This window comes from Patagioenas fasciata, chromosome 4 (genome assembly GCF_037038585.1).
Source record: "Patagioenas fasciata isolate bPatFas1 chromosome 4, bPatFas1.hap1, whole genome shotgun sequence".
In the NCBI taxonomy this organism is placed as follows: domain Eukaryota; kingdom Metazoa; phylum Chordata; class Aves; order Columbiformes; family Columbidae; genus Patagioenas; species Patagioenas fasciata.
In genome coordinates, this window is record NC_092523.1 from 62074216 (window position 1) to 62100558 (window position 26343).

Genomic DNA, 26343 nt, shown 5'->3' on the forward strand with positions numbered 1-26343 from the left:
CCTACCATATAGTATTGATAATAGTTATTTTTTAATTTAATTTTGAATGGGGTTTTGTGTGGCTAAACTCACTCAAGAAAAGAATTGTATTAATTGTTCAGAGGAAAAATTACATGTACTTCATAGAAAAAGTGCTGGAAATGCTCCAATGGGATGATTCTCCAGTTTTTGCAGTGCTGTAAGAAGAGCCACTGAAATTTGGGTCATGATAAACAAACCAACCAAAGGAGACAGGGACGCTTTTCTAGCTTTTTCAGTCACCAACCTGGATACTAATTATAATATGCAAACATTTTCAGATGAACATGTGATTATTTTATTCTTCAAGTTTCTCCCAAGTGTCTGAGTGTGTGTGAACGTCTAAGTAGAAAACACTCAGCAGAAGTCACTGAAGAGAATTACTACAGGCTTAAACTATAGCCATGGGTGGAAGGAGGGAAAAGCTCATGTCTTAGATAATGCTTCAGCAGATTTTAGAAAACAATGTACTTTGTTTTTTTCAGGTATTTATCAAGACATCTGAAAAGTGAAAAAAAATACATTTTTGAAGTGCGGCTTGCTAGATTGTTTGAAAATTCAGCTTACAACAACAAAACACTGTCTGGGTAAAATGGACAAATCCAAACCTGTTTAGTTCTTAATAATATGTTATTAGGAAAGAGTTGAGAGAACTATTAAATCTTTATTTATATAAGATTAAAGCTATAAAGAACCTACTTATGTTAGTAATTTCTATAAAATGTTCTTGATTAAGGTGTCATATGTAAAAATCTCACCTTAGTTTGGCAACATTCAATATATATTATTATAAACAATTGAAAAGGCGATACAGGCTGTCTCAGGGACTGAAGCATAAAACTATGGTAAGTTTCACCAGAAAAATACGGACATTTTGAAAAATAGAAGGGACACAGTTTTCAACTCCTGTATCACTTCGTTAGGACTTGAAGCACACCTGCACCATCGTTCTCCTGCACGTGCCTTGCATCCTAAGAGCAGACAGTGAGAAATCAGCTGCACTGTACACTTTTGCAGGGATTTGTATTGTGTGTTGAATTGTATTCTTAATGCAAGAGTATTTTTAATTAGAATGAGACGAAATTCAATTTTTTTACATTAAAACAGTTCGGAAGGGTATTTTTTTAAAGACCACCTCTAATAATATTTCATAATTTGCAGTATACTTCATATACTGTGGTGCTATATATATATGTGTGTGTGTGTAGATATATGTATATCTCTGTATATGTGTGTTTAGATATATGTATGTATGTATTTCTTGAACCAAATATTGCATTAGGTTAAGAGTTTAATGCAGGTTAAGAATTGATGCAGTAATGCAGAGTGCTTAGAGATCCACAGAGGCACACCTTTATCCATCGGCACTTACAGTAAAAGGAAGGGCAGAGTTAAAGTGAGACCAATGGATCATTTAAAAGCTGTGGCTAAAAGCCCAGCTCAGGACAGAAGGGACATCCAGTGGCTCTGCATCGAACCACCTGTCATGTGAAGGGCAGAGCCGCCTCCCTCTGCCCCTGCTCAGAACCACCCTTCAGATCAGCTTTTTCTCTGCTGGTACAGGAGTCCGAATGACATTTAGTCACAAAAACTTGTACTCGGGAGTAAAACAAAACTTAGATTGCATTGGGGAAGAAAAAATTGAATTCTCTGAAGTCATCCTCTCTTAACATAAAGCATTTTAGCATCTTTGGGAAAAACGAATTGTGGTGAGTTTTTTGGAGTAGAGTGGTCTCTTCCCAAAAAGGCAAAGCAACGGATAACCTATAGAACACTTCTGTTGTTTTTGTTTTCCCCTGCAAAGCTTTAGAAACTTATATGGCTATTAAACTGATTAAAGTGTAGGTCCTGATGCCTTATTTCAGTTCTTGGCATGTCATAACTTTCAGTACTCCCACTGAAACCACATTGTGTCACATACATCTGCATCTTCAGGATCTTGTCAAATGCTTCAGAATGGCAAGTTTTTTAAGTGCACTGTAACTCTGTAGTCCAAACTGCCCTCTTGTAAGGCCTGTTTTGCCTGCCATCAAAAGACAAAAGTAGAAATCACAGTAGAAAGAGTATTTATTATAGAATGTTTTACTAATTAAGTGTGTGATGTAGTAAAAAGTTAAATCTTCTTTTGCCATTGCTTTCCCTGCAACAGAGTCACAAGCTGGGAGCAGTGTCTGCATTCAGGCTGCCTTGCACTGACTTGTTATAGGGAAGTGTCACTGTATAGGAGGAAATTTCAGGTTGATTATTTATCAGTGAAAACACGGAAAAAAATAAGGTAATAGTTTTTGTTACCAAAACCTCTTATTTTAACAGTGAAATGAGATTATACTCTAACTGTTGAAATGTGAGATATATATATATATATATTTCATTCTGCACTGCCAGCTTTGTTATTCATTTGCTCTGTTTCTATTTTTATCTATTTAACATAGCCATTGCAATCAGAGAATACACTTCTCATCACTTCGATGTAAACGAGGTTTTGGTTGTTGAAATTGTAGATAATGAATGGTTGCATGTGCACTGTTAAGTAAAATTTTGCTTAGTGCCCGTCCTTCCCTGTGCTGTGTGGAGTGCAGGGTTCCCTGCACAGTCCAGAGAACCACAGCTCCACTGTGAGACTGGAGGAGTGTTTGGAGAGGATTTTCACTGAAAAGGCAATAGGCAAATAGTGAGCGTTACAGCACCGGGAAGTGTCATGGAGCGTAAGGGAAGTACACTTAAATACTTCTGCCTGTGAATAGCAATAACCACCACTGGTGACTGAAATACCTGGGTTTGTTTGTAACAGGCTCTGTAAGGCAAGGAGCGGTTTCAGAATGCATGTGGCTTCCTTCCCACCCTGCCTGTCTGTGGTTTTCCATTTATTTAATAATCCTGTGCACATAACCCCCGGGCACCTCCACAGGCCACGGCTGGGAGGCCAGTTGAAAGGTGGTGAAGAGGGAAAGCTTCAGTTCAGGTAGAGGATGCAGGGGATGAGGAGCACCCTCCAGCCTCACAGGTCACTGGTGTTTGTAGTGTAGGCGTTGCGAGTGTAACTTACAGAGCAAAGGCAGTAAACATAAGGCAGAAAACAACTATGAAAGGAGTTTCAGGTTCTGTACCAGCTCACCAAGCTCCTTCATTATGAAATTTTACTTTGGTACTTTCATGTGGTTTAAAACATAGTCTTGAGAATATTGACTACCTCAGGCTCATCGTACATGGATGTAATGAGGTTAAATGCCTGTGCGGGAAAAAACGCATTTTTCAAGCTAATTCAATATTAATGACAGTTTATTCAACCCATCTTGATTTTCACTGGAGCATAGTTCTTCATTTCTCTGGATGATGTGTCTCCATTCTTGTCTTAAATCCTCTGCAGGACCTTTGAAATGGGAATGCTAATGTTTGTCTCGAATACAAAAGGCAGTTACGAACTTGGCTTTACTGATTTTTAAATGTTTGATTTTCCTTAATTAACTGGGCCCCTAATCTCAGTGTTACTATGACTTTTTGCTTATTGAACTGAAGATCTTCTCTCTCCTATGTTTGAATAAGTGTGAAGGCAATAGTGTCCCATACACACAGATCCCAATTTTCCCCAGCATTTACTTTTTCTATTAGTCGTAAATTGCACATTTGTCAGCTGTATTACTGGCCACACAAACTGTCTTCTCCGAGATCGTTTTGGGTTGAGGTGTTTTGTTATTTGCGTAAATGTTAAGATTCCAGGTACATCTCTCACAGATGTCTTACAATGAATGGTTAGGAATATTAACAATTAACTCCGCAGTAAGCAGAACTGTTAAATTCTGCAATCACTTCACATCCAGTGCCACCCTCTACCTCTCCCTTCAGAGCAGCCTGTTTGTGATCCCTCGAGGAATCGCTTTTGTCTCGGCCCGCTCCTGCCCGTTTCACGTATCAGTGCCATGGGTAATGTTTTAAAAGCTCATAAATTGGACACACATGAAGAATTACTACAACTTGGGCCGAGCCGGAAAGCTCCTGGGGGTGGTAACATGCTGCATTCAGCAGGCCCGGGTGAGGCTTTTGACAGAATCCGTCAGAATGACTGTAACGGCTGCTCTGGTTGGTGATCCCTGCAGTGCACGCTGGAGCAGGGAAAGGAGCAGCCGCTGCCGGGAGGGCCCGGACTCCAATGGCGTCGCCACTGCGAAGCCGAGGGGCAGCTTGGGAAGGGGCTGCCGAGCGATTGGCTCGGGCACCACGTGCGGGGAGACAGGCAGCCGCGGGCTGAGCCGCGATTGGCGGACGCGGCACGGAGGGGCGCCTGCGATTGGCGGGGCTACCTGTCCGCCCCCCCCGCACGTATTCCGAGGCGGCTCGGTGAGGTCGCGGGGTGCGTGCGGATTGGGCAGAGCCGCGCCTGTTGCGCCTTGATTGGCTCGGGCGCAGGGGCGCGAGCGGCAGCACCTGCTCCTCGGCGCCCGCATCCCCGGGAGCGCAGGAGGATATGCTGCGCATGCGCGGCCGGTGATGCCCTGGGAAGAGCAGCCGGGTTCTGCTAGCGGGGCGCGGAGCGGATTCCACCGCTGGTAAATCCTGTCGCTGCGAGCGAGGGGGTCTGCCGGGCCTGCCGCTGCGCCCTCCTCTCACCCCTACCCCCCAGCGCGTGGGCTGGCCGCCGGCGTGGAGCGGCTGCTGTCTGCGCTGCGGTGTTTGATAATTAGGGCAGGGGGAAGGTGGCGGCCGCCCGGCCCCGCGGTGGCTGTGGGAGGGTGGGTGGCGGCTCGGCCGGCGCTGCGTGTGTGGCGTGGGGGAGGCGGTCAGCGGCTCCTCAGCTCGCTCCTCCGCTCGCGCGGGTCTTCCTCGCGCACCGGCCGTTACCGACCGTTAGGCTGTGGCGGCCCCGGTTCTCCCGGCCGGCGGCGGGGACCCTGTGTGTGAGCTGTGGGTTCTGGGGGGTGCCGCGGAGGTGGGTTTTGGGGCCCGGCCCCGCACACGGGAAGAGCCGCCTCAGAAGGAGCGCGGGGTCGGTGCTGCGGCGGTCGCCCACCTTTCGCGGTTTTCCTTCTAAAATGCGGATTCGTTTTGGGCACTGCCCGAGCAGCGAGTGGCCGCTCGACTGACGCTCTTTTAACTGGCAAATAACGCCTTCGTGCAGGTTGTACTTCAGCTAACTGTAGCTATAAAACAGCTTCAAAAGGCTACAGTGTTTGTTTCAGCACAACGTTTTTAGCGCTTGGGCAAAAGATAGGCAAGTACAATTTTCAGGCAAAATAAAGGAAAAATAAAAAGTTGTATAAGAGCTCCTGGGTTCTTTTCATGGAACAGTTTCAGCTGGATGCTGTCTTGGTTCAGACTGATGCCAGTGCAGCTGTATGGAGGAGGAATAAGGCAGCACATGGATGGATGGAAGATGGAATAGAGGGGAAACCATTGCTCTGGGTGGAGCTGGTATTTGGCCTTAGGAAAAGCCCATTTGCTGGTACTGGATGCAGGAGGTGTAGACATCTGAGTATGCAAGGCTGTTAATGGCAGTCTTACTCCCCTTCTGCTTGAGACTGGAGAATTTCATTAAAAAGGCATGCCTCTCTTCGAAGTCCAAGAGAGAAAGTAATAATAATAATCTGAAAGGTCCAGACCTCAATTTAATTTTGTGTGAGATGGCCTAACAATGCTGCTAATCTAATGACATGCGCAGAATACACAAAAAGACTATGGTGCAGAGGTCTGAAGATTGACATACTTGCTCTGTACAACCATCTGTAGAAATGAAATCATTCAGGTGGGAAGGGACCCCAGGAGGTCTCAACTCCAACCTGTTGCTCACAGGAGGGTCAGCTCTGAGGGCAATTCAGTTCACTCAAAGCTTTGGCCAGGCAGTCTTGGAAAACCCTGAGGAGTAAGATTAGGCAGTCTATATCATGACTTGCCTGCCCTCGTGGCAGGGAGAGAAAGTGTAATATCCAGTCAGAATATTATTTCAATTTCTGTCGTCTTTCCTAAATAATAATATTTGTCTCAGAAACAGTGGCTTGTTACTTTAGTTGCAATATTATGTTAATGTTGCAGCACTGTTGCTGGTCCCAAGAGCTTGCTGTACAATAGTACTGCTGGCTCAAATGTCTCTTCTGATTTGTAGGTGTGCTGTTACTCATGTTCCTATGGTAAAGAGTAACCAAGCTGTGCAAAAAAAAAGTTCAAAATTGCAGGTCTGAAGTTCATAGAATCTAGTTATACATATAGATGGATTTGTCAATACGTTTATCTATAGAAAGCTGAATATAAGTTGATGATCCCAAAAGGAATAATTTGGAATCCTGTTTGGGAGGTATAATTATTATTGGATAAATTTCTATGACTCAGCTTCTATGATTACAGCTTTTCAGACTGAAGAACGGCTGTGCAGTTCTCTCATGGGTCATACTACAGCTATATCACATTCCTAATTTAAACTACTGTCAAGGTATATGGTTTTACAACTACTTGTTTGCTCTAGCTTCCTAAAAGATGGTTTGGAAGTCACTGGTCTTTGGCATTTAGGGTAAGACTGCTAGCAGTTGTGTTTGGTGTTTGTGTGAGTCTGCTATAGATTCTGATAACTTGCTTTGTTCTGCTGAGGAACTTTTAACAGTGGGAATCCTCCTAGCTTGGTTTTATGGTCACCTTGGGGAAAGAATAAGAATAAGAATTTTTTTTTTTTTTCATCGATCTTCATGTGTTAATTAGGAAGGTTCATTAGGTTTTAAAGGCAATTAAATGTGTAGTGTGTAGTTGTATTTTGAGACCAGAAACTCTTCGACTTAGTTGAAAGGTTTATTTTACATTTTAAGACTGTAGTGCTCTCAGAGTTCACGAAAGTAAAAGATGTGATGGTCTTGTTTGAAACCATCTTTGCCTAGCAATTGAGAATTGTAATTGTTCTTCATAACATATTTCAATGTTTCTGGGATTATTTTAAATCAAGATTGGTCAAAAGAGTATGCCTTCTCTGCTTGAAGGGAAAGTAAGAGTCGTAATTGAAGATTAAATTAAATTAGGAATAACCAAGGCTAGGATCAGCGAATAGAGATAAGACTCAGCATGAACGAAGAAAAAAGCTTAACATGTTGAAAGCATCAGGGGTTTTAAAAGGAAACTCTTTGGAGTTTCTACTAGTCTGATTGCTTGGATGCCCCTAATTGTGTATGGAATAAAAGTGGATGTGGCTAATTACAGTAAACTATAACTATGTAAGTGGAAGGCATTTTGTATTGTACACAAAATACATCTGAAATCTATTGACAAAGGTGTGTCTCTTCATCTGCTTTAGGAGGAGGAGACCACCTGCATTACAAACTTGCTAGAGTCAGGTTGGCAAGTTTTATGCTGAAAAAGCAAGTGTAATACTTGGTTAATATATCCCACTTGAGCTAAGACATCACATAAGATATTGATGTGAAATTCTTCAACTATTTGTCTTAATATGATGATTAAGAACAAGAAAATGGGTGTGATAAAACCAAGTGTGATAGCCTCCAGACAAAGGTGTTCGAAAGCACACCGTAAGATTGAATGTTCATGTATGATAAACCGAATTACTTTACATGTTCAAGACAGAATTATTTTAAGTTCTAGAATTGGCCAAGGAGGTCCATGAATGAACAGTATCTGTAGTTTTTAACTATTTTTTTTTAAATAAAATAGAAAAAAAAACTAGCAAAAAATTGCAGATAACTTTTGAGATGTATCACTGCGTTAATAACTGAAAAAAGAGGAAACCATAGACTTGGCATCCTTAAGCAAAATACATGGCAGGGTGAAAAGTCCCACAAAGAATGATATGGATTGTGTATAATAGTGGGTGAGAGAAAAAGAATCGTAACATAATGTAGTTTTGTGTGAAGTAGGTGTTTGTCTCAAGAAGAGAGGCTTTTGATGATTTCCTAATGTTGGCATAGTACAAGTGTGTGAAACATTTCTGTATGGTACTTCTGGGTTTTGGCTCTAAATATAATCAGTACAGCCAATATTAAATTAGCAGATCTTAAGAGGAATAAGGAAAAAATAATTAGTTTCCTTTTTGAACATTTGTAGTACAGTCATACTGGGACATGGGGTTTTGGTTTTGTCCTGATTCTGTTTGATCTCTATATGTATTGGTTGACAGAACTTGCAGATGTTATAAACTAAATAAAAAAAAAAAACATTGGTGTGATTCTAATGTTTTAATTGCTTAGCAAATCTGATAAAGCCAGGAGGAAAGAAAGAGTCTCTTACTTGCAGTGGTATCTTGAATTGCTGGAATATTTAGGATTAATTGGTAGACAAACAATTTAATCTCTAAAGAGCAATGGTACAACTACGATGGTGACCGCCTTCTCAGGCACAGAAAGCATATCAGTAGCAGAATATTTAATATAACTAGTAGTGTCTAAAAGTAATGCAAGGTTTGAAAATGTCTTACAATAGCAAACTAAATATCAGTATTTGTCTGTCTTTTAAAACTTCCTGCAGATAGAAATTCATAAGAATCAAAGGATAAACACATACACAGTGGTGTCTAGAATCTGTCTTCCTTTGATTTCTGAATGCAGACAAAAACAAATTCAGAAAGAAGCACTTTTGGTGAGACTGTTGAGGAAACCTGCATAAGCACATGTTTGATACTACGCTGCTCCAAACTACTGGATACTCTAACGTAAAACTGGATTTGTATGTGTTACAGATACAAAGTGAAAACTGCTTGGGCAACAAACTCTTATTTTTTACAGAAAATTAATTAGATTGGGAGGCTGAGGTAGTTACCTATGATTGACATTCATACTTACACAGATTAGAGAATTTCAGTTTTCCCTGAAATTAGAAAGATACTTGCATTTAAGATTAAACTTTTGTACTATTGGATAATGTTGAAAAAGAAAATGTTTTCTGAAACCATCTTATAGTTTCTTTTGACTTATGCCTGGAGTTGATATCAGCTCTGCACTCATCTAAACATAGACACTGGAAGAAAAACCAAATACAAATGAGCAACTCTGGCAGTGGATGAAAATAATACATCCTAAATCTATCAATTTTATTTTCCCTAACAAAGGGAATGTTATTTTTTGCTACACTGTAGAGGTTGATTCAGTTTGATTACTTGTTTAGATTGTTAAGGGATGAATAAAAATAAAAGCAGTCTTACTACTTAGAAATGCATGTGTACTGCATTCAAATTCTTAGTAGATTTGTGGCCTGGCAAGATAAGGGAACAGGCTACAAGCACTTCCTTAGGGAGAAGGGGAAGGGGAAAAAGAGTCTGAAAAGAGTCTGAGTCAGGGCTGTGTAGTAAGAAATTCTTCAAATGAAGTACTGTAGTGGCAATACTTTATGGTCTTTTTTATTATTTTAATGTGTTTTTTCTCTTGTAGGTAAAGTTGGGTGAAATTGAAGTAGTATTGATAATATCCTTGGAAACATTTAAAATTTGAAACTCTCACTTTTTCAGATAACCAGGATGCACTTCCAGTGGGACTGGCTGTGTGTGGGTGTCCTGATAATTAGTTCAGTAACTGCAGAAATTGAAAACGAAGACCATCTGGATGCAGATGTTGAAGTGGAGGATTTTGACAAGCGATCTCAAGAAGCTGATGTTGGCAGAGATGAATCTTCCTTAGAGGTAATATTACAGATGTCTTTAGTTACAGCTTGTTTAATTATAAGATGCATAGTTGTAGAGAAATTGTTAAATAAATACATTTATTATAAAAAAGAGCAAGTTAACATGCAGTCAACAACTGAGTGTCAAACCCACCAGTCTATGTTTTTCAGATCTTGTATATGACATGTAGAACAAGCTTAATGAATGACTCTATAATACTATGCCAAAGTGCAAAATCAGATCTCCTACCTCTGGTGGATAGTCATGAAGATAATCTTGCTAGTCGATGCTTTGATCTGGGTACAGAACCTTTCGTTATAAGTCCTAACATGCCATTTCTAAGTAAGATCTTGATCTTACTGAGATTTTTTACTTTAGACCAGTTTTTTTATTTTGTCAGTCAGAGCTGCCTTTTGACACTGTCTTTATTCCCAGAAGATCTTTCTGCATTTGTTATGCTTTACTTTGTAATAGATGTGGGTGATATTAATAATTTATTTTTTCAATTTAAATTTTTACTGTGTAGCCTAACTGTAACATGCCAAGAAGATGGGAAAACAGAAGAATGGAAAATATTTGTAGAAAGAAATAGGGAGGAAGCAGAGAACTGGTGCGAGTTCAGTAAATTTTCTGGTGTTTTGTTAGACATAAGATGTGTAACAGTAGTTTAATTATGCGCTTTGAACACAGAGAGCAATTTTTTTAAACTCACAGATGTGAAATTGCTCGCTGTTAGAGGGGCATGCCCAGACTCTAGAAATGAAAGGGGTTATGGTGGTGGGGAAAGGTGTTTTATGCTGCTACATGTTTCTGGTGGTCAGTCTGGGTGGACTGCAATACACTATGGTAGCATATTTCAAAAGAAAATTTGTGATTTATGTTAGAATATATATCTGTACCTGTCTTTTAGGTTGTGTACCAGACTCCAAAGCCAACTGGGGAGGTGTATTTTACAGAAACCTTTGATGGAGAATTGACTGGGTATGTTCATGCTTTAACATTATAAACTTTTACTTCCAGCAACTTAACTTACAGTGGTAGGAACTTATTTTCTATTCATTTTTCTGCTAGTATATGTATAAAAATTAATTTTTACAGGGGTTAGAATTGGGAAGGCTGGTAATATTATACTTGCTCCAAATACATCATAACATTAAGACAGCCGATTAACATTTCAGTTATATTGCTTTTTTTTGTGTTTTAAGGATGCTTTTAATAAACTCTGGGGTTACATGCATCAAGAAAAATAGTATAAAGCTTTAGCCAATGGAGCTTAACTAGCTGCAGGGTGAAGTGCATAGCAGTTACCCTGCAGCAGCATTCAAGTCAGAAATCGTTAGCAAACTTTCTTCCTCTTCACACGCACTTAGGTATATCTAAGAAGGCAGTGCCTTCAGCATTATAAATAAAACCTCTATTGGGGAAGACTTTTTTTAGCAGATTTTTAAATTAATTTATTGTATTGCTTCCCAAACTCTTTTATACCCCCAATAAGGATTAGAAATTTATATGGCTACTTTAGTGTTCCTAGGTAGCTTGACCTTACTGCATTGAAATTTTAGAAAAATCTTGAGGTTTATGTCAACAATTCTTAAGCCAGAAATTTTTGTTTTGTCTGTATCCAAGTTTTCTTCTAACAGTACGGCAGTGTAAGGTGTCACTCCTACTTAGTGACCTGTATTGCTCAGTGAAAAACTATTAGATATTGAGCTATAGTCAGTTGCTACCAATGCACTGTCAATAAGAGTCAATATAATGTGCTTGTATTACTTCATCTTTCTGGAACAGACTTACTGCTTTTAGTTGGAAAACAACTTAGTTTTCAGTCCTTTTTGTAGCTTGGATGTAGAGTACCAAGGAAAAACAAATGAATAAATGTGATTGCTGACTTTTCTTTTTTTGTTTTTTTTTTTATTTAATCCAGCCACATTAGCATACTGTCACTGACTCAAGTTAAGTGTACATCCAGATAAAATCTGTGAATGCAGTAGAAATCTCTTCATTAAGAGCTGGTATGACCAGTTAGATGACATTTTGCTATGAGAAAAGCTTTTAAAATGTGAAAGAGAGTCCCTGATTTTTAATTTCAAATCAGGTCTTGTTATCCATATACTTTTTTCCTGTCCACTTTGATGCTGTTGAACAAAAGAGCTATCTCTAGATTTGTGAAGAAGCATAAAAAAAGGTGTTGTTGCTCCATTAATTTTAGTAAAATATGACAACTTAATTATCCTGTGAAGAGCCAGACAGATGGAAGGAAATGCAATATGGCACATTTATTATGTTAGAATTTAAAGCTGCCTATTATTTTAAGTTCTTGTGAGAAGATTGGGATCCAACTATGGTAGGAGTGAGGTTATACTATCATAAGACATGTATGTCTGTTGAGGATGGATGATATAAACTGCAAAAAAGTAACATGATAGAAGGCACTAGTAACTTTTGTAAGATTGAGTCTTACTGTCTTTTTCCAGTTGTTTCTAAACTGTTTTCTTCTGTAGAATTACAGGGAACCTCAGGTCACCGAACACTAGTTTGTCATTGCTCATATTATGTTCTTTCATGCTTTCTTGTTCTTGTTACATATTTAGACCAAATATAGAAAGAAAATAAGTTCTAACAGGCTCTAGCCTTCAGCATATCACTTGTCTAGCAATATGTCACTTCTAAATGTTAAGAGCAATGCAAAAGCAGTGCCAATTACAATAGCAAAATTATTACATATAAGAGGTGAAAATTATTGGTTGAAAAACTGAACAAGTGTAAAAACCCTACTGGGATATTGAATTATATAATTCGTTCCAATTTCAAACAAATTTCATTGAGCTAGATTAGCTTGTCTTCCTACTAAATCTAATATTCAAAGCTTTAGATACAACTTTTAAGATTTTTTTGTCTAACTGTAGATAAATTACATAAGAATAACAAGAATGGAACTAGGATTTATGAGAATGTAAGCAGCTTGTTGCCTTCTTCCCTAAAATTGTGGAAAAGGGTACATATAAATTGACTAGGTAAATCACCATAACAGAGTAGCTTTTGCAAGAATGTGCCTTGAAGTACAGATACGTCATTGGTCTTTCTCCTTGTAGACCAAAGATCTAGTGAAGCTTTTCCAGCATCTGTATTAAAAGTGAACATATCTGGCTGAAATTCAAGAAGAAAATATGAAGTATTCATCCCTGAAATACTCCATGCAGAGGATAGTTCAGAACGAATGAAAATGGCTCTTTACAGAATTAACCATGAGAATGTAGTGTTGTAGTTAATACAATGAAGAGTTCAGCAACACTGTTGGCTTAAGATATTCTTGTGCATGGCTCAGGATAGAACCACTGTATAACTAGAGGAGGGTGGACTGCCCTTGTTTCCTTTACCTTTTTTTTTTTTTTTTTTTTTTTTTTTTTTTTTTTTTTCCCAAATGAACAGTGCGCATTGGGCATGTGCTTATCTTTCTGGTAAGCTCAGTGTGATAAGCTGAGTTTGCCTTGTTCATAGTGTCAAGGAGATCAGGAGTTTGTTCGCCCTATTGTGACTCTGTATGTGCAATACATTTAGAATCTGTTCAGTATATAATTGCATTTGTCATTTGGATACTTTTACCTCTTGCTTTTGTCCTCTGCTATGCATGTGTACTGTTACTGCCAGATAGTGCAAAAGGTTTCTTGGGTGATTTTTTTTTTTTTCCCTATATCATATCAAGGGTTTTACACTTCGACTCTGCAGTTTTCCTTGTATTTTTGTCATTATATGATCATGTAATATTGTTACATTTTGCCAACTTCAGCTTGTATATAAAACTGAAGTTTATTCAGAATAGTTGAATTACTTCGAAGTTACAATTGTATATTCATTTACATTTTTAGGAAGTATTTTGAAATGTTATATTGGACTAATCTATTTTAATTTTTCTTTTCATGTTTTTTGAACTACACAAAGTTCTGTGATGCTGTCAAAATCATTATTATGGGTTCACATCCTAGAAGCAAAAGCTGTTTTTCCTGTGCATGTTAAATAATACACCTTTGCATAGGTAGTTAAACGACTAGTACGCTTTTTGTTTTAGGTGGGTGTTGTCTAAAACCAAGAAAGATGACACGGATGATAACATTGCAAAATATGACGGTAAGCATTTTTAGTGTTTACTTCTGCTATAAAAGTTTCTGATGTTCTCTTGCTCTTTGAGAAATAACTAACCCTTACACTGAACTTATCTTTCAAAACCTAGATGACATAGGTTAAAAATGTTAGATTGTATAATGACTCTTATCCTGAAACTTAGATGTGAAATGTTGCTCATTGGGTTACTTAGCATGAGATAATTTTTTTTATCATCTCAACAGTCCTATTGCAATGATACCAGAATACCCTCTAGCATCTGAATATTCAGTGTTGGTTGTTTATGACTAGTGCTTGAGACCTACCTTCTCTGAAATCGTGTCAGAAAGGTGTACTGCTTCAGTTTTAGTTGTTAAACACACTTCTAAAGAAGCATGTTCTATGTTCCTGCATCTGTCCTACTGATTCATCAGTTGATCCCCAGTCTAGCCTCTGAAATGAAAACGTTGAACTAAATGATGTTTGTGTTTAAAATTCTTTTTCAGATTGTCTGTGCTTGAATGTACAGTAGTCTAAAAAACTTGGAAAATAATAATGAAAAAGTTGGTTTGATTTTTTTTTTTTAAATTGGGTTTTGCACTTAATTTATAAATTCCTAAGCTAGAATTGCCTGCCTGAATGTAATTTTAAATTGTTGACAGATGTGTGATCTGTGGCAATAAGTTTGCAACCTGAATTTATTTCATTCTAGAGAAAGTGGGGATAACAGAAAATGTTCCTGCTCTAGTAGGAAAGTATTTGCTACTGTTCGTACATCAAATGGAATAAATTAATGTTAATAGAATGTGGTAAGCAAAAGTAACTTGTGGAACTTTGGTGTGGAAAACACAGTGCAGAACAGATGAATTTAGATTTAGCATTTACCAGAAATAACTGGTAAAAATGAAGGAGTTGCAGAAGAGAGATCTACACAGCTGAGATGCTTAGAAGAACTGATAGCTCTCTGATTACTTGGCCTCATATTGGATAGAAATTGTCTCTAGTGTCAAAACAATCATATTTGCTTAAACACAAGCAGATTATTCAACATCAACAAAGTCTGCGGAGCAAAGACTTCTATTGTTTGGGGTTTTTTTTGTCTTAGTGTTTTGCCTGATATTATTGCTTGGTCTTAGTTTCTAGGAAGGAACACTGTCAAAGAGGAGGGAATTTTTCAACCTTCAGTTTACCAGACTAGAAGAACCTAGGGATTTGTTGTTGACTTTTTTAATGACCTTTCACAAATTTCATTTCAGTTGAATAAAAGTAAATAGCCATTTCATTCAGATTTCACAGTGTAAGAATCTTCTCTGGACCCCATGCTGAAGAACTCAATACATTTTCTTGCCTTTGTTCATGTTGACAGAGGCTTTTTCTCAAGATGGCAGTGAATTGTAGAAGTAGTCTGTCTTTTGTGGTGTGTTCATTCCTAGAAAAAAAAAACATCAGTGAATCTGGTGCTGCTAATCTCTCAGAAAATATAACTGCCATCTTAAAAATCTTGTTCTTTGGATATTGCCCACATGTGTTATCAGTTTCCCAAATTTGGAGAATTTATATAATCTTTTTAAAGCTGTAGGCTTGTTTGTTTGTCTTTAAGATCAAACTCCTGCAAATACATTTTTGGGGGGAAGCTTCATCTCCTGTGTGATTAGATTTGACCTGAAAGATTCTCATTCTATAAAAGCGAGAGGGGAAGAACCATACAGGTATCCAGCTTACACAGTACCTTGTGACTATTGCTTTTTATGTGATGATGGTAGGAACAAATCTAAAATCTGGAGAAATGTTCTATGTTCTTCCAGGTGTTGTGGGATACCACAATCTAAAGATACAGTTCTGTGATATAAAGAGTTTTCCTGTAGATTTTTTTTTTTTTTGGTAAATTGGAGAAGAACAAGGAATGTTTACTTTACAGACGTGCTTTCTTTAAAATATTGAAAGCTAAGTTATCTTAATTGACTAGAACTAATACTTTTTTTGGTGAAATGGGAGAATGGGCTTTTCTGTGTAGAGCTATGCATACCCAAAGTGTAGGCATCTCTTTATCTGCCACTTTCTTAAGGCAGAAACAGATTTTTGCAATAAAACTCATTAAATATGAACCAGAGCTTTGAAACAGTCTCTATTAGCAATGCAAGCATTAGGCTTGACTAAAGTGACATATCTAAAATGTATTGATTCTTTCATACAATATTGCAGTTAAACGGAAAGCCAATAGATAATCACACACTACAGGTTCTTTCCTACTTTGGAGTCCATGGCTGGCTGTCTTTTTAGTTGGAAAATTCTGTTTTACACAAAGCTGAGATTTTGATAATTTTTCTTTCTTTTGGATATAACAGTTATGAAACTGGGATTTTTACTGCTGTGGAAACAGCTACTTGAGTCAGCGAGAAACTTGTTGCTTCTTGTTACTACTATTTGCACTCTTTTTCCCTAAGCTTTCTTTCTGCTTTGCTGTCTGAGACAGAACATTGGGTTAGGTGGATCTTTGGCATGACACAGTTTTGATTTTATCATCCAGCTGTGTAGCTGGAATTCTAATGGCTTCTAATTCTTGAAAAGTGCTGGTCAAAACGCTGTCACTGGTTTGATAACAAGATGTGAGCAGCAAATTTGTGTACCATGAATGTGGGTGGGTTTTTGGTTTCGTATTCGAGTGCTGTAGAGCAGTTGGTTTGAGGAAATGTAGGCTGGACTTATGTAATGTTTTGTATCCAGGGTAAAATTATTAGTAATGAATTTTAAGATTATTGTGTAAGTTCTTTGACATCAGATGTCAAGATTTCTTCCCCTTCTTTGGCAACTAGTCTTAATTTGGTGTTAACTCTTAGCTTTCAACAAGGTTATGATTTCTTTACTTCAGCCTACCTTTTTTTCAAAGACTCTGTGTGTGTGTGTTTTAGGAAGATGGGAAGTAGAAGAGCTGAAAGAAAACACAGTGCCTGGAGACAGAGGATTAGTCTTAAAATCGGTGGCAAAGCATCATGCAATATCAGCTATGCTAACAAAGGCATTTATTTTTGATAATAAACCTTTGATTGTTCAGTAAGTAATCCCTCATATTTTTTTTACTTAATATTTACTATTATTAAAATCTCTAAGTCAATAAGGTAATGTTAATCCCTGTAGAAAAATACTGACTTTCATATAGCATTGACCTGTTGTATCCAGAGCTATCTGAACTGTTAAGTATGAATGATTTAATAATCACATAAGATTGTACTACAGGTGTTAAGAAGTGATATTTAAACTCTTGAATATTTTTTTTTGACAGAAATCTAATATTTTCCAAGGTTACTGAAGACGCTAATTAATTTTCAGTCTTATTCCTAAAGATCTAAATCATATTTAGGTTGAGTACAGTGTTTTTCCACTTACAGAATACTTCTGAGTAGATCAGTAAAAGCAACTTGAATCTTGAACACTCTACAGCAGTGCTGGTGCTGATGAGCACCATGGCGAAATGACTATTTTTTTTCTGATAATCAGACATGCTTTGTTGTACTTACAGACATCCAGATAACTGCTATGGCTAAATTCAGTGTGTCATATGGGTACTTTCAAAGATGGCACGAACTTCTTAGAACCCTTGCCTATTTATACTTTGCTTTGATGTTTGCATGTTGGTTGATACCACCTTGAAACTTTTCCTACTGGTGATACCAACTGTAGCAATTGCTACTGTGGCTTTTTTGAGTGACATCACTGTTGTATTAGCTTATGTGACAATTAAAACCTTTTGGTCATGTAGAAGTGTTTTGACAGTAGTGACCAATACACAGTCTTAAAGTATACATAATTAGAACTGTAGATTAGAAGTTTGTGTTTGTCTGATACTTTGAATATTTTTTTAACTTTCTGCCCAGATACGAAGTGAATTTTCAAGATGGCATTGACTGTGGTGGTGCATATGTTAAACTTATCTCCAGTAGTGATGGCTTGGATCTGGTATGTCCTCTTAACATTTGCTATCAGCTGTTCATTTGAGGAATGGATAATTATCCTTGTGAAATGTCAGTAAGAAGTTAATGCCTAATGCATCCTAAACTCTTAAGCTTTTCTAAAGTTTAAGTAGAAGTTTCGGCAAGATAATCATATACGTATAATTGATTATATACACACAAAACCTTCAGAGTTGTGTGTCTTTTACTGGTGGAATATTTCATAGCATTAGTAGTGTTACAATTTCCATTTATTTTAATGAAAAAGTTGCAGGTAGTCTAAAACTTGAAGTAAGCTATTAAGATCTGTATTCACACAAGAAGTGTCAAAGTATAAATTTTAGAAGGTTAAAATGAAGATTTTGCTGTAATTAACATATTCCTCTTAGTTCTGCACGAATAATGTCTTATATCCAAGACCAAGGACTTTATCTGTTTAGTCTTTCTACAATAACAGAAGCCACAGAATCTGAACACATAACTTGTGAAACAATTTTTCTACTACATGACCTACAACATGGCATCTTAGAAAGGGCCGTGGTTTGGATTTAGAAACTGAGAGTGATGGAGAATCTCTCTTGCCAGGAAAAGGTCTGAGTGATCAGGTGTGAAAAATTAATAAGTGCCTTAGTATGTTGGACCATTTTGTAGATTGTTCCTCAATAAATTGATGTGAACTTGCCTGCCTTTTCCAAATGGGTCTGTAAAATGGTTTATTGCTATACCATTGCAATCAGGTATTTCTGGCTTAAAATGCTGCCTGTTCTGGCCAAGTCTCAGTCTGGCATGTGTGAACTGGTTGTTTCCACTTTGAGTATTTCTGTCACTACACCTGGATATAGATACAAGCTGTGTAGCCTGGGTGGAGGATATTTTAGCAACTTTTTTTTTTTTTCACATTCAGAACTGGCAGTGATTTGTGGCCTAGGATCTTGTGCAATGCAAGTGTGTTTACAGAGTGGGGATGGCTGATAATATGTAACAGTTGCTGCAGTTGCTGTGGTAGAAGCTGGTGCTTTTGCTACATAGCAGAAGTTACAGAATGGGATTTGGACAGACTTGAAATGACCAGTGTGGATTCAAAATGTTGCATGGTGAGCTTGGAGGAACTTGCCTTGACTGAGCAGTACAAACATGAAGTGATAAGGGTCCTTTGGAACTTGAAGCAGGCCGCTGTGGCCACTTAAAAGCTGACTACCCTTATTGCTACAGGTTTGTGGCTAACTGGTGTTGCTGAGCCAACATTCACTAGTATAGTAATAGAAATTTACGAGGCAGAGTTACAACCAGTGTAGGCTATAGAAATTGTTGGCTTTGAGAGGCATCAGGCTGTACCATTTGCTTATCAAGTTTTGGTAAGTTAGAAAGGCAAGCTCATGGGTAAAGAAAAATGGGGAATAATCTGGAAATAAAAGCTTTAATACAACTTCTGAGTGCTCTTCCTTTTTCCTAAAATTTATATTCTGGTGTATGTTTCATACTCAAATAACCAAACTTAAAATGCGTTTCTGCAGTACGGAAATCTACTGATGCATGGAGTGAAAATGTTTTACTTTGCATTAAGAAAAAATACTATTAATTTCAAACAGTACATTTATATCAGAATATAACTTTCAAGAAGAAAACTTCCAGAAATCTAGTGGTCTTTTTCCTTCAAGCAATTACTTAAGAATATAAGGCAGCATGTTATTGTGTATTCCAAATATAAAAATCATATAAATAGCTGAAAAATACTGACATATCTAAACAGCTTAATGCAGCATAGTCTGAAGGAGAATAACTATATCTGATAACTTCAGGGCTGGTGGCTGTTGTTATTATTACTATTTAATATGCAGCAACAAGACTGATAAAATACCGGGTAATAATATCCTGAGCTTTGTCTTTATTGAAAAATAAAATTGATATGAAGAACAGTAACTAGTTCCCTTCCATCTTTTAGTGTAATGTTTATAGAATGATATACATATTTGGCTATTTTGATTTGTGACAGGCATTTCCACTTAATGTAAGGGTAAGGACTAAATATGTTCCTCTTCCTTGAAGAGGCTTAAGTGATCTCTGTGGTTCACAGAATTAGTCTATTCCCTGAGAACAGAGGGCACCCAGCAACTCAAGAGGACTGTTCAGTTCCTCTCATGATTCACCCTGCCAGTTTTCAGTTACTTTTTAGAAAAACTGTATTGCCACAGCATGAAGGAAAAGACCCCAGATGACTTCATAAAATGTACAGTATAACACATCCTCAGCTTTTTTGCTTCTACAGGAATACTTTTTTGACAAAACACCTTATACTATTATGTTTGGACCAGATAAATGTGGAGAGGATTACAAACTACATTTTATCTTCAGACATAAGAATCCTAAAACTGGAGAATATGAAGAGAAACATGCAAAACGTCCTGATGTAGACCTAAAAAAATTCTATTTGGACAAGAAGACGCATCTATATACTCTTGGTATCGTTTGATTCATATAAGTTTTCATTAGAAAGGAGAGATTAAAAATGTGTTTCTCTCCACTAAAGCTTTGTATTTGAGTCTACTTTTTTGTTTGTAATAGTCTGTTAATCTGGGGGATGGTTGCTTAATGGTTTGAGCTTAAATGATTTATTAAAAGAATTGGGCTTAAATGATTTAATGACTGAGCTTAACTGCAGGACATGAGTGTCTTTGAAATGCTGTTGTTCAATATTCAGTTACAGGAAAAAATGTATCAGCCCTGGTCAGCCTTTAGCATGAAGAATTGAATAATACTTTCAGGACTTACTATGATAAAAATATTTTTAAGATATTAAAAACCCACAACTGTCCAATATTCTAGGAAGGCATCAGAGGATTGAGTTCAACCTGCAGCATTCCACACACCTCTTTCCTGCACATGTGAGGAGTTCTCACTAACTGCTGCATCTGCAGCAGTGTGCATGAGCAGATATGTTACTGCATGCTCTGAAGATGAATCAACTTGGGCTGGCTTTAATTCGTGTGACGTTTGTGTTCTAATGAACAGTTAGCAGAGATGAAAGTTTAATTTCTTAGTTATTTTTCTGTTTTTTTTTCTAATTTCTGAGGAAGAATAAACAATCAGAGAAGAAAGGGCTTATCTGTGACATACTGCAAATCCAGCAAAATTGACTGTACTTTTGAACTTCCATTGAATAACAATGGAAGACATGTTCAACTACTGTGCCATGGGAAAGCTATTGTTTCTTAAAATAAATTACCATAGTGTGCCATAGCAAGCATTCACTTTTAGATAAGTGAAACAAAACACTGTTCTTGGGGTGAAGGAATTCATGCATTCCTGTATTTGGGCTGTTCATTAGAAATTATGATTAAAGATACTCAAACTCAGATTGCATTTATTGTCATTGTTCAAATAGATTCCATAGAGTTGTGTGAATCTAATGCATTATGGGACTGACAACATAAGATTAAAAATCAGTTCTTTGTTGAAAATTTTTAGGCTGCAAGAGCTTCATTAGATACTATCAAACTGACATTAAAACACTCTGGTTTTCATCACCTGTCTTTATGAAACTGTCATAAAAGTGGAATAGTATTTATTTTCAATTATTAATCTTTATTGTGTTGAATGGGCATTCGAATATACTTGTTAAGCACTTAGAAATGCTGTCACTGGTTATTGGAAATGGATCTGGATATGACATCTTACTGAGTCTGACACTGCTCAGTTCTATGATCTGGGCTTCTGAGTTACACGTACTGAAATACTTAAACATTTGAAGATAATTTTCTGTATTTGCAGCCTGGCATTTGAGGGAGATGGCTGCCAGAGATTTGAAACTGAGAGAAAATATTGTTTCAATGATCCTTCAGCTGTGTTACTGATGCAGTCTTGTATTTCCGTGCTTTTAAGGGCGAAACTGTAATTTGGTAGCAGACGTGCCCTTTGGGGCAAAGGTTTGTTTCTATTGTCCCTGTTTTTAAATAAATAAATAACTCTGGAATTTTTGCCAAGTGGTAGGATTTTGAAAAATCTCTTAGAATGTGCTTCGATGTGTTTCAGCAACTGAATTTGCTAGAGGTCTCATTTTTTGGGGCCTGATGCTGATCATATATCCCCACAGTGGCAACTTCATTGTGTTGTGTGCAGATGCAGTACCAGAGTGGGCAATCTGTCTCCGGCTTTGCTAGTGAAGGTCCTGTTGGCTGTTGTTTAAGTCTGTGCTTATTATATAGGTTTTGGTTAAATATGTTTGTAAAACTAATGCTTCCCATATGTCTTTAATGCAAATGTCTTCATTCTAGTGCTAAAACCAGATGATACATTTGAAATGTCAATTGACCAATCAGTTGTCAGCAGAGGAAATCTTCTTGAGGATATGGTTCCTCCAGTAAACCCTCCCAAAGAAGTAGAGGATCCTAGTGATAAGAAGCCTGATGACTGGGATGAGAGACCAAAAATACCAGATCCTAATGCTGTCAAACCAGATGACTGGTAAGGAGAATGTTTTTATCTGTACAGAATGTTTTACATGCAGGTTATTAATTGGAAATATTTGACTGGTTTTATTTTCTTTTTTTTTTTTTTGGCTGATGAAAATTGGAATATGTTTCACTACTAAGTGCACTGATGTTTGAAAACATAACTGAGGTGTGTACAAGGACGTGATCATCTTCTAAGGAAATAAATAAAAATTGTGCTTTTTGCTTATTCGTACCCTCCGTGGTTGTGATTAAGAACTAAGATTACTACACCTAAAAGATTAGGAAGGTGTTTTGGGTTCTTTTCACTGTACAGTCTTAATTTGCATTGAATGATTTCTGCTTCCTTCTGTGTGGACTACTGTTCACGCAACAACTCGGTAAAAGGAGGGAAAAACTTATGGGAAGATCAGAGTGACACCTGCCAGTTGATGGCAGCAATTTCTGGGCTAAGTAGCGCTTTGAAACAATGTAAATGTAATTCAAAGATTTAGAAACAGAGGATGAGCTGTCTAATTCTCATGATCAGTGTGTCTAATTCTGTTATGCCTTTGAAAAATCATCCCTTTATGCCAGTTACAGTCCTCTAAAGAGAACATCGGTTCAAAGTCAAGCTACTGTATTTTCTAATGTAAGTCTGTAATTGAAGGGATGAAGATGAGCCTTCCAAAATAGAAGATCGTGATGCTGTTAAGCCTGAAGGATGGCTTGATGATGAACCACAGTATGTTCCAGACCCTAATGCAAAAAAACCAAAGGACTGGTAAGAACTTGATTCCGTAAGTGCAGGCTGTTAACATGTCTTGTAGATGAGCCCGCCTGTTTTCTGTGGCAAATTATGACTTGTGGATCAGAGTTCAATCCAAATCTCATTGTGTTTAGAGATAGTAAATTGGTATGTGTAAAGTATGGATAAATATTTGTTGGTTTGAGGGGCTGCTTTTAGAAAAACATGAACAGGTCAATTGCCTGTTGTTTTCTGAGGATATATAAATAAAACAAATATGAAGGATACCTTTAAAAGAATTTGCTACGATGATAAACTATGAAACAGTTTAAGTTGATAACTTGAAATGGTCACATAATAGTCTCAAAGGGTTCTCTAACCATGTTACAGAGAAGTGTTTCAAGCTGTGGGCAGATGCAGGAAATAATTGCATTCAATCATGCTGTAGTAGTCATGAACAAGCACTCCTTTAAAAAAATCCACCACCACCAAAAAAGTGTTTATGCTGTTGCATGAAGTTCTGTGAGCTGGTCAAAATTCTGATGTTGCTACAGCAAAATGTGTATGGACCCTAACTTCAGACTTAACTGCTAGTGTTCAGACCAGTCTGATCTCAAATCAGCTGTTTGTAACTCTTTGTTTCTGTAGGGATGAAGAAATGGATGGGGAGTGGGAAGCCCCTCAGATTCCTAATCCAAAGTGTGAGACTGCACCTGGTTGTGGACAGTGGGTGCGTCCCATGAAGAATAACCCAAAGTATAAAGGAAAATGGAAAGCACCTATGATAGATAATCCTAACTATCAGGTAATAGCAATATTGTAGGTGGTTGTTGAAAGGTAGAGTTCAACAGAGCAGGCAAGTCAGAGTAGTGTATTTATTTAGGCTTTTATACAGTATATTTATACTTTGAAATTAGTGAGGACACCCTCACTAAACATTTTCAACTTTTTAATATTCTTATTATTGTTTTAAGTATGCTGGAAAGTAGAAATGCTTCCTGTGTTAAAACACTGTGTTAAAAGTTGCTTTTGCAACAATTTGCACTGGCACCACTTATTTAATATGCTGTGTAGAATTGTGTTCTGAACTATGTCATCATTTAATGAAATACATCAATTTTGGATAATTAGGTTCCTCTTTGCCCCTCCAGATACAAGAGGTAATCAGTTGGATATTAAAGGAAGTTACTGTGTATGCATGATGGCTGGGGAGTACTTGAATCTGATTTCTTTGAGCTTAAGATTTAAGCACATTTGTAAACAAAATTTGGCTCTTATTTCCACAGGTATCATAAGGCTAAATTTTCCCTAACACCTCTGGTTACAGTAGCTGTCAGTTTACATACACACACTTGTAGATACACATATATGCTGGAAGGGACCATGTGAATCACAAGATTATAGTCACCCTGCAGTCTTGGGCCACCGGAAGACAGATTTATACTTAGAACGTTCCATCACTGGCCACAAAATATTGAAATGTATATACTATATTGATGAACAAAAGCCAAAACTATGTATTGCCTAATGAGAGACTAGAGGAAGAAGTAATATCAACGTCTTACTTTCCTGCAGTATTAGGAAATTTGTTTCCTAGACTTATTCTAGGAAGCTTACAAAGACTGTGCTTGGAATAGCCAGTGCCAAGAAGAATGGGCATACTTCATACAGTCAGTTATTATTGTCACCCTCTATAGACAAAAAAAAAAGGTATTTTAAGAGATCTGCCCTGAGACAGAAAATTGAGACCCATCTGCCAAAATCCTGTAGGCTATTTCCAATTCTGTTTTTATGAAGGCTAAACTCTACTCTTTTTAAATAATGCATTTTAAATAGTCCATAAGCTCTAATTATCTAAACATTTGTTTCATTGTTGTTGTTGTTGTTTGTTGTTTTTTTCCCTCCTCAAAAGGGAATTTGGAGCCCTCGGAAAATACCTAACCCAGACTATTTTGAAGATCCGCACCCATTTGAGATGACCACTGTCAGTGCTATTGGTTTAGAACTCTGGTCTATGACATCCAATATCTACTTTGATAACTTCATTATCTGTTCAGAAAAAGAAGTAGCAGATCGTTGGGCAGCAGATGGCTGGGGCTTGAAGAAATTAGTAGCAAGTGCTAATGAGGTATAAACTTTACTATGTTCTTGGTAGCCAAAAGTAGGGAAGAAGACGTGCTGTTGGGAGAATTTTCTGTCAGTGAATGTTGACAGAATATTAATCTGTCTGCAATTAATAACCTTGCTGAGTAACTATGATAGGGATTTATTTTTTTTTGTCATAGTTTGTCTTTTTGCCTTTCCCAGATCAATTATCCTCTTCAGATTAAAACAGTACAACATTTAACTTAAACACCTAGTAAGAAATTGACTAATTATTGTTGATCAGTCTTCTGCTGTTCACAGTGATACTAGAAATTCAGTACCTGTCAGCAAATGGAAGCTGAGGCACTTACACTCAGAAGACCCCTTCCGATGATGTTTCCCTCCCACGAGGAATGGATAAATAGTCATGCGTTTTTTCTGGTTAATAATTTTAGGCACTTGGCTGGTTTGATGTATGTTATGCAGCTCTGAAAAGAATGTACCTGTGTATATTTATGGAGCTGCATCTGTTCTGTTTCTGTGTGTGCATCCATGTTTGTTTGTGTACTGCACTTGGCCAGCTGCCACAGGTTTGGTTTTTTTTCTAGGTCTCTTTCCTATGCTGCAGGATGAGCTTGTCCTCACATACAGGACTGTGAGCCCCTCTAGTGGCTGCCTTTGCTGACTACTGTTTTTTTCTAAGTCCTGTATTTTCTTTGGTTGAGTGGCAAGAGCCAGCCTGCAGTTGTGGGAAAGAAATGATGGGTTGGTGGCAAATGTGGCCAATTTCTGAAAGCTGCTGTGTGTCACAGGATGAGCAAGTAGCAATGGTGTATCTGCCCGCGCAATTAGAAAATGCACTTCCTCTCACAGCTTTGCCCTTTTCTGAAATGTTTGGGTTTACGTCTGGACGTGCATCTATACCTGTATGTGCAATAGCAAAAAATACTCCTTGAGTCCCCTTAGTCCACTGTGCCTCTCAAATTTCCTACCTTAGTTGCTGATGTACCTTCCCAGATGTCTTACTGGACCAGGCACTTGCCTATGTACTTCTACAGCATAAGTCAGAACTGAGCTGGGAGGACAATTTACTCCCTGAATAACTGGCTCTCAAGGGAGAGAATGTTGTAGTACAGATGGAGCAAGACATTGTTCTGCAGGAGGCTGGCTGCTGCTCTGAGGTTCTTGGTGCTTCAGAAGCTTTCAGCTGAGTTAGCATAGCATGGGGGAAAAATAAAGTAGCTGGGAAGGGTCTGAATTGTGAGGTTGCCAAGACTCCAAATGTCACTTTCCAAAATTGAGTAGTGCCCAGTCTAGTCTGTTTGGAGTACCAGGTACCTGCTCTTTATTAGAACTCAACATGTTGTCACTTCACTAGTATTGAAATTCAATATTGTTTTAGTCATTAAAAAGCAAAGATAAAAAAGGGTCTTCTTTGGGCAA

The 26343-nt window shown here is 37.7% G+C and overlaps 2 protein-coding genes across 2 annotated transcripts in view; both read left to right on the forward strand.

The window, feature by feature from the left end:
• Positions 1-1909, forward strand: part of MGAT4D (MGAT4 family member D) — a 36446-nt gene extending 34537 nt beyond the window's left edge. The window contains exon 15 of the mRNA XM_071808046.1: positions 504-1909. Within this exon, the coding sequence (XP_071664147.1) occupies positions 504-530 (27 nt within the window). The 3' untranslated portion in view covers positions 531-1909. The remainder of the gene's footprint in view (positions 1-503) is intronic.
• Positions 1910-4407: 2498 nt separating this feature from the next.
• The window catches only part of CLGN (calmegin), a 28651-nt gene continuing 6715 nt past the window's right edge, over positions 4408-26343 (forward strand). The window contains exons 1-11 of the mRNA XM_065836685.2: positions 4408-4562; positions 9443-9613; positions 10506-10576; positions 13662-13720; positions 16603-16744; positions 17566-17647; positions 19907-20099; positions 21912-22101; positions 22738-22851; positions 23464-23620; positions 24728-24943. Of these exons, the coding sequence (XP_065692757.1) occupies positions 9452-9613; positions 10506-10576; positions 13662-13720; positions 16603-16744; positions 17566-17647; positions 19907-20099; positions 21912-22101; positions 22738-22851; positions 23464-23620; positions 24728-24943 (1386 nt within the window). The 5' untranslated portion in view covers positions 4408-4562; positions 9443-9451. The remainder of the gene's footprint in view (positions 4563-9442; positions 9614-10505; positions 10577-13661; positions 13721-16602; positions 16745-17565; positions 17648-19906; positions 20100-21911; positions 22102-22737; positions 22852-23463; positions 23621-24727; positions 24944-26343) is intronic.